General features: G+C 37.5%; 1 protein-coding gene across 1 annotated transcript in view; it reads right to left on the minus strand.

Moving 5' to 3' along the window:
• Positions 1–6,435, minus strand: part of LOC105841896 (uncharacterized) — a 109,870-nt gene extending 103,435 nt beyond the window's left edge. The window contains exon 1 of the mRNA XM_012691674.4: positions 6,213–6,435. Within this exon, the coding sequence (XP_012547128.1) occupies positions 6,213–6,294 (82 nt within the window). The 5' untranslated portion in view covers positions 6,295–6,435. The remainder of the gene's footprint in view (positions 1–6,212) is intronic.
• Between the last annotated feature and the right edge of the window lie 2,736 nt (positions 6,436–9,171).

Consider the following 9,171-nt stretch of genomic DNA (forward strand, 5'->3'; position numbering starts at 1 on the left):
AAATTCCAGTAATATTCCGGTAATACGTAAATAATAATGTACTAATCTAATAACGAAAGTGTTGCTACTTAGCTCTCCCGCTTCCACTTGGAGCAGTGGACGGCAATCTTGTCAAAGAGCCAAATATAATTTTTGACGTGACAACGTCTTATAATTCGATGGAGCCGGCTGCACGCACGAAAAACCATTACTCATGCGGCGTTACCTCGCTCTGAGGCGTTCAATTTAAGGCTTGAAATGCAAGCGAGATCGCGCAACGAGCGACAAAGAGGCACAATCGGCCTCCGCGTTCGGCAGCGCTCGACATCTGTCTCTCTCCTACTTCAGTGAGCCATGCATCCGCGTGGACAGCTCCTATACAATAATACATTTACATGTTTTCGTCCAATATTTATAGGTCCAATATTTATTTATTAATAATTTTCATTTACCTCCTTCTCTATATCTATACAAAATATCTATCAAATAAATAAAATTTTCTTTTGAAAAATGAAACCATTCCATCAATATTTTCTTATTTCTTATGACGTTGTCACGTTCAACTATCGTCAGTAAACCGACTTTACAGACAACCGTTTTTTTTTTTTACATATATTTTTATAGCTTTGTGTTTCAAAAATATTCACCCGTCTCTTACAAGGCAAGATAAGTAATATTCCGCGCTCGTACTAAGCGTTTCGCGGAGGACTTGTAACCGAGGCGTCAAAGAGCTTCGTGCGGTTCGCGAATCGCGGTTTGCCGACCACTAACTTTGAGTATTGGTTATTCTCAGTAGAAGGGGGCTAGGAATTATGTCCTAAGAAATATGACGCCATTTGGGTTGTTTGTTTGACCGATAACAGAATTTAAAGAAAAATCCATCCGTATCTCTACTTATATAACTATATATAAAAATGAATTGCTGTTCGTTAGTCTCGCTAAAACTCGAGAACGGCTGGACTGATTTGGCAAATTTTGGTCTTGAATTATTTGTCGAAGTCCAGAGAAGGTTTAAAAGGTAGATAAATATGAAAATTGGAATTAAATAAAGTTTGGGTCTTTTATTTATCGATTGAGGCACTACGAAGTTTGCCGGGTCAGCTAGTCTATCTATATATTATATAAAAATTAATTGCTGTTTGTTAGTCTCGCTAAAACTCGAGAACGGCTGGACCGATTTGGCTAATTTTGGTCTTGAATTATTTGTGGAAGTCCAGAGAAGATTTAAAAGGTAGTTAAATATGAAAATGCTCGCAATTAAATAAAAATAATAATTTTGTTTTCCCTTTGATTTGTCCCCCGTCGGACGGATTCCTTTTGTTTGCTTTAAGTTTATTTTATACAAAAGTTTGGGTTTATCTATTGAGGCACTACGAAGTCTGCCGGGGCAGCTAGCTTAAAATAAAATACGTATAGAAACATTCACCGAAAAATGATTCGACCGAGAACGTTTGTAATTTAAAAAAATGGTCCTTTCCCAAGAATCAAATCCAATGTAACCGCAAACAAAGATAACGAACTCTGAAATATTTCGTCGTTCGGAAATTGATTCCGCGTGGTAGTATACTTTATTATGAGAAAAAAAATCAAAGGAGAATCTTCGACAAGGATTCGTTTTTGTAAATGAACGTTTTAAGAAAACTAGATGATGACCAAGCTTTGCTCGGTTTTTTTTTTATAACGCCATGTTGTTGTGTCTTTAAAGCGGCTAGTTGCCCTCAATTAAGAAATATAGTATTATTATTCGCCAATAGATATCGGGAAGAGTTGATTATTGAAAACACGAATAAAATAACATTTTCTGAAAATGAATCGTAGCTAGATCGATTTATCGCCCCCGAAATCCCCTGTATACAAAATTTTATGAAAATCGTTGGAGCCGTTTCCGAGGTTCAGATTATATATATACAAGAATTGCTCGTTTAAATGTATATAAGATAAGATATAAGATAATAACGTTTTAAGAAAATATACGTTTTATACTTCAATAGGTTCTTTTTTTTATTCATAAAAACCTAACACGTTAGTATCTAACTACTTATTAAAAAAAATGTTTAGTCTTTCCCAAGTGCCTACTGCAAAGGCTATTAAGTAGCAGTCCCTCGATCTTGCTCGATATGAGTTTAACAATGTATATATCTATGTTTTGTATCTCTAGATATTATGTTGATGCTCTAACAAATGGAACCATCTAAGAACATTTTTTTATTTTTTATTTTTTGCTTAGATGTGTGGACGAGCTCACAGCCCACCTGGTGTTAAGTGGTTACTGGAGCCCATAGACATCTACAACGTAAATGCGCCACACACCTTGAGATATAGTTATAAGGTCTCAGTATAGTCACGACGGCTGCCCCACCCTTCAAACCGAAACGCATTACTGCTTCACGGCAGAAATAGGCGGGGCGGTGGTACCTACCCGTGCGGACTCACAAGAGGTCCTACCACCAGTAAAGTGGTGTCTACAAAATATATTATTATATGGATAAATGTAAAATATTTTTAATTTCGAAATGCCTATAGTGTATATATATTTTAGCAAAGATCCAATTAAGTTTTGGTCAGTTGTAAATTACGTTGTCCAATCCTGAATTAAATATTCTATTTTTGCTAATTGCTTTAACCAGACCTATTTGAAGTCATACAGTAAAAACCTTTTTTTTATTGCCCTTGTAAGCAGACGAGCATACGGCCCACCTGATGGTGAGTGGTTACCGTCGCCCATGGACTTCAGCAATGCCAGGGGCAGAGCCAAGCCGCTGCCTACCGTTTAATACTCTCCACAAGCCTCGTTTGAAGAAGGACATGTCATAGCGCTCGGGAAACACCGTGGAGGGGAGCTCATTCCATAGCCGGATGGTGCGTGGCAAAAAATACCTCTGGAAACGCACTGTGGATGACCGCAGTGGCTCCAGGTAGTATGGATGAACTCTACTCCGGTGGCGGGCGGTGCGATGGTAAAAACGAGATGCCGATATCATCTCGAACAATTCCTCAGAGCACTCCCCATGGAACATACGGTACAAAATACAGAGGGAACCGAAGTCCCTCCGCAGACCCAGAGGTTCCAAACAATCCGTGAGAATGGGACATAGAACTCTTGCAACGTTACTAGTTTATGTGAATATTCGGAATCAGGTATGTGAAAATTTTGAGCCAAATTTGATACACAAAGAGAAGTATTCGTGGAACGCAAATTAACTTCTCAAAGCTAATTAAGTTTATTTAGGCGCAGAAGACAAATTATATTTCATTACAAAAATTTCGGAAAATGCAAACCAATTCTATGTATTCTCTTCTGTTTGTCATTCGGAAAAGCTAAAGCTGTAAGCTTCATTTAAAAAAAGCAATTCAAAATCCAAAAAAGTCTAATCGCTAAAGAGAAATAATCTGGTAAATCAAATTCTTTGAACTTCATGCAGAAACAGCATATTACGTAAAACGTATCATAACGATAATACTTTCAATAATCATTTAGCTTCTAATACAAAAAGGTTTCGGCAATGAGAAGGAAAAAAATAGGGAATTCCCATTGAAAAGGTCCGTAATCTGGTTCTTTACGTCGATCATAATCCCTTTTGATATCGGCAGTTGTACGTGTTTCATATGAAAAACTTTTTTACGTATTCGTAAATTTATTATTGACCATTTATTTCTCTTCCGTTATATTATAATCCCTTATGACATAATATGTTTTTTAGATTTATATTTATAAGAAGGAATATTCTTATAATTCTTATATTTATATAGGTATCAGGTTTGTTTATTTGACGTAGTGAATTAGAAAAGAACGGGGAACTGGTTTTATTTAATCCAAGTCTTCATTTACTAAAGTATTGACAAAAAGGAATCATGTTTTCACAAACACATAAACATTTTGCTACGAATTTTTCCTACAATTTTAATAGAGTAAGAGTAGAGTAGAGTGATTACTAATATGTTATTTAGTAAACAAACTTCTGTACCTACTAATTAGCCCATAACAAACAATTCTCTGGATACAATATAGAGCCATCTGTTCACAGAGCTGTAAACTATATAAAGAAATGGGAAGAAATTTTTTGATGAGATATTTTGTCAACATTCTCTGGACGATAGTGCCAACTATATTCTAAGAATTTTACTGGTAGTAGGACGTCTTGTGAGTCTACACGGGTAGGTACCACCACCCTGCCCATTTCTGCCGTGAAGCAGTAATGCGTTTCGGTTTGAAGTGTAGGGCTGCCGTTGTACTGTTAAATAAACTGAGACCTTACAGCTCATGTCTCTAGGTGGGTAGCGGCATTTACGTTATAGGTGTCTATGAGCTCCGGTAACCAATTAACACCAGGTAGGCCGTGAGTTTGTCCGCCCAACTATGCAATAAAAAAAGAGCAACATTAAAATACTCAAAAACAAGTATTTAACTATGCGCGTAATTACAAAAAAAATCATCCTACAATTGTCTAATAGAGGAGATGCTTGCTGGTTATAAATAGAATCTTTATATGAAAATGAACCGCGGATTGTGGTTGGCATACCAAATGGGACCAAACGAACCCCAGACCTTTTTTTTCCTACCTATGCTGATAGCCTTGAGAGGCTATTTCAGCTTCACCCTAACGTTTGTAGGTGAGCTCACGAGGCTCAACCGGAGAGTTGCTAACACTGACCCTAGCAAGAGCAGTGCTTCGCAGAATCTACCACCGGATTGAAAACGCGACCCACTGAGAAGATCCGGCGAGAAACTCAGTGGGCTGTGTCTATGGGTTAGTTCGCTCGTCGAGCCCTTCGTCGCAAGCGACGGGTTCGACGAGGACAGTGACCGGTGCTTGTGGTGCCTAAAAGCACCGTTAATGGATCAGGAGGATCCGTAATGACGTGCTTTGGATGACGTCGACGGTTTACCATTCGGTCTACTGGGTCGGGTATGTTGTTTCCAGCGGCTACGATGAGAGGGTTCCCCAGACCATAAGATACTGTACTTCTTTCTATGCTAAGCGTCTGTAACATTAAAATGAAAATAAAATAACTCCAGATTAAGCAGTAATGCCGTTTTTAATTATATGAATTGTATAATACCACTCGTGAAAACACACACAAATACGAATGAACGGATAACAAAATTTATTATTCGATTCGATATGTAATAGTTTGATTTTATTAAATACTAGGGGCCCGCTCCGGCTCCGCTCGGGTCTTTAACAAAGATTTCAACGATATTTGACGTTGTTTTATTTTTTTTAAATAAAAGAACACTTATTGCGGCATAGCTATAATAGTTAGATATATGCTGTCACGACACTTTTTGTAAATAATAATGTGTTCTAGAAAGTCGTAGTACATTATTTTATTCTATCATCAATAGTTTTCGCAGGGCACGTGATGTAAAGAATATTTTAGAAAAAAAATTACACGTTGGGTTATATTATTGGAGTTTTAGTAAGGATCCCTATTATTTTTTTCAAAAAAGATTATAGCCTATGTCACTCGGGAATAGTGTAGCTTCCAAACAGTGAAAGAATTTTTCAAATCGGTTCAGCAGTTTCGGAGCTTATTCAATACAAACAAATCTTTCCTCTTTATAATATTAGTATAGAAAATCGAACTATGTTATATATACCTCTAGCGGAATTCATACAATCATTTACTTTGACGGTTTTTATTTTAAACTCTTCAAAACCAACACCGAAACCAATATTTTCGTAATCCTTCTTAAAAAATTGTTCTAATTCATTTTCTCAATACCTTTCAAATCGTCACCCATTCATTATGCCTCATGTTCACATTGATTAATTAATCGTAAAGCGTATTATTCGATTTCATTCAATCGAAACGAAAACGGTGACACGGACTGAAAGCTTTATCGAATATTTATCGTCACTTCCAGATCGTAGAACTTGAACATTACACAGAATCTACAAAAATAAACTTCATTGAAATAAGAAAAAAAAAGCAAAACACGTATCTGTCAAAACTTCCACGAACTCTTCACCGACAGAAGTTTAGAAATCTCAAATAATAAACCCTAACCCAGACTGGCTAATAGAATGTTTGTTTTTTAAAACTCAAAGAACTAGCCCGCAGCGATTTCAAAATTCAGACGTACACAAAAATATTAAGTGAATTTAAAATAATAATACGAACTCACCTAAAACTAAACAAACAAGGGAAACCGACAGTAACCGTTGGAGTCAACCAACCGTATCGAATTACTCTACTACCCCTTAAATTTGACCCTAAGCTGAACTTACCATTGAAGCAGGTGACCAGCCATAGAAAGACAGTGCACAGATGCGTGAACGAAACACGCCGGTCTACCAACCGTCGCACCATTTCACTTGTATCATTGAATCACCATCCCACTAAATCGGAACACAACACCGAATTTCACCCCGGGCTATATCGTGTGACGTAACAGAAAGTTCGGGAGGAGCTGGCGAGACGTCCGCTCTGCTCAGAGCGTCCCGTATAACTGAAGGCAACACTGTGTGCGAAGGCTTCGAGGGTGGCGGGGAGTAGTATAGTATCAAGTGCTTCGAATCCTCACACAGCTATTTCCCAAAGAGTGGGGACCACGTGCCGTGTTTAGTCAATTTTTGTCTCGACCGTCGCGAGGGCTATTTGTATTTTTATTGTAGTCGTTAAATGGAACATCATTAGTGGCGATCGTAGCTTCCCCTGTTGATTTCCGGCCACTGTTTCAGAGAGTTTAATTGAGCGACTTTTTTGTTTTGCTTCACAGTTTGGTGTTTTCATTTTACAATCCAGGCAGTTTTCGTTTGGATGTACTGTGGAGTGATCTATATATTATGATTTTTTTTCCGTTTGAACTTAAAATTATTTCTTATCAATAATCAATAAACAAATATTTTTTTCAAAAGTTTTTGTATCTGTATTTATAGTTGTATCACTAACGTCAAACATTTTGGATGCTTTTGTTAACTAAAATCATAAATATGCGGAAAATTTCAAAATTCATTATCATCTTCCGAAATATGAACAAACAACATATTGAAGAAAGAAGAATTGAACATATTGAAGAAAGAAACATCGATAAAACAAAAGCAAATCACTGTTTCTGTACCTAAATTCGCTGAAATTTAAGACCTTCGGCTGTTTCACGTGAACAAGAGAACAAACAAAAATATTCGAAACTTCCGTCCGAAAGCTGCAAGAAAGAAAACATGGCGTCGATTTTATAACGATAACGTCTCAGAAATACCACGAAACTCGTATTAAAGTCGGCGACGATGGCCCAAGTTTTGTCGGTCCCTGGGCCTTGATACCGGGACTTCGGAAAAGCCGAGTGCTGAAGTATGGCAGTAACTTTGGAGGTTTACTACACGATTCGTGAACTTTTATGAACATCGGACAAAAAAGTGTGAAGCGATTTGTATAGAGAAGCGGAGTTGTTCCGTTTTACTGAGCGAAGTGCTTGGAGACGTTTGAATTGATTTGACAAATGGCAGACGTTTGATCTCTTCTGGAGTCTCAACACCGATCTGACTCTGAGTTAATTGAATTTATACTTTAAACTCCAAGACTTAAACCTGAAATTACCATTTTTTTGCGATGTAAATCATGGTGTTATTGATGCAGTTATAACTCTATTCAGATTTTTTTTTGCTTAGCTAGGTGGACGAGCTCACAGCCCACCTGGTGTTAAGTGGTTACTGGAGCCCATAGACATCCACAACGTAAATGCGCCACCCACCTTGATATATAAGTTCTAAGATCTCAAGTTTAGTTACAACGGCTGACCCACCCTTCAAACCGAAACGCATTACTGCTTCACGGTAGAAATAGGCGGGGTGGTGGTACCCACCCGCGCGGACTCACAAGAGGTCCTACCACTAATAAAAAATACCAAAGTACCACGCACTACACTTTGGTTGTGAGTAAAACAAAAAATTACGTATGATTTAAAGATACTCAGAGAATGTTACTATCCGCTCTTATGGCTTTCTTAACTATAGGAAGAACATATTTACACTACTGCCAGTACTTAAAGTAGGCATCATAATTTGAGTGAAAAGAAAATTACTCATAGAATGAGGCAAAGATTTTACCATATCATGGACTCGTTTTTTTTCCCTACCTATGCTGCTGATAGCCTTGAGAGGCTATTTCATCTTCACCCTAACGTGTGTAAGTGAGCTCACGGGGCTCAAACCGGATTGTTGCTAACACTGACCCTAGTAAGGGCAGTGCTTCGCAGAATCTTCCACCGGATTGGAAACGCGACCCACTGAGAAGATCCGGCGAGAAACTCAGTGGGCTCTGTCTATGGGTTAAATGGACTTATAAGAAGGAAATTGTGGTCATAACTTGAGCATAGTTTGATTCCTGGCCGAATCTTAATCACACTAGTTCCTCTGTCCTAGTTATTTTTTGTATCAATGAACGTAATAGGCCTTACGATGTTATCAGTTACACACTAGTTTAATACATATAATATTATGAATATACAGGCTGTCCGAAAGTGCAATTGCATTATTCATAAGTTGTTATTTGGGAATCTCGACTATTGCCAAAGAGAAATTCAGTTGCGACCAACGACTGTAAATACGTGTTACTAAAATTTACTCCTGTAACATTAGCTGCCTGATTCTAAGTGAACTGTAAATTTGAAATTTAATATCAATGATTTCTGGCATCGTTCAGGTATGTAAGCTTTCTTCGCAGATATAAATGCATTTTGAAATAAGCGTAACTAAATGTCCACCAACTCAGTATAGTCTCATTCTGAAGATATATTATATTAACTGTGAAATGCATGAGGAAACTGCTCTTAGAATGCGTTATGAACGTCCATGATTTAGTAGACAATTTTATTACCACTGAAATAGTTGAGTTTTCAAATGATGGCATCCTTGAATGTCGTGTCTTTTAGAAATACTGAATAGAACTTTAGATGCACGGAAAGTTCAACAACTACAAAGTAATAGAAAAGTACAAAGGCAATCTGCTAAATACAAAAAGAGCAGGACTAATTTCGTTCACCTGTGAATTATGATGATTTTTTTTATTGCCTAGATGGTTGGACGATCTCTCAGCCCACCTGGTGTTAAGTGGTTACTGGAGCCCATAGACATCCACAACGTAAATGCGCCACCCACCTTGAAATATAAGTTCTAAGGTCTACTAAGGACTAACAAGAGGTCCTTCCACCAGTAACTTTAACTAGTTCAGTTTTCAAATGAAAAGAAA

The sequence above is a fragment of the Bombyx mori genome, chromosome 13 (assembly GCF_030269925.1).
Source record: "Bombyx mori chromosome 13, ASM3026992v2".
NCBI lineage: Eukaryota > Metazoa > Arthropoda > Insecta > Lepidoptera > Bombycidae > Bombyx > Bombyx mori.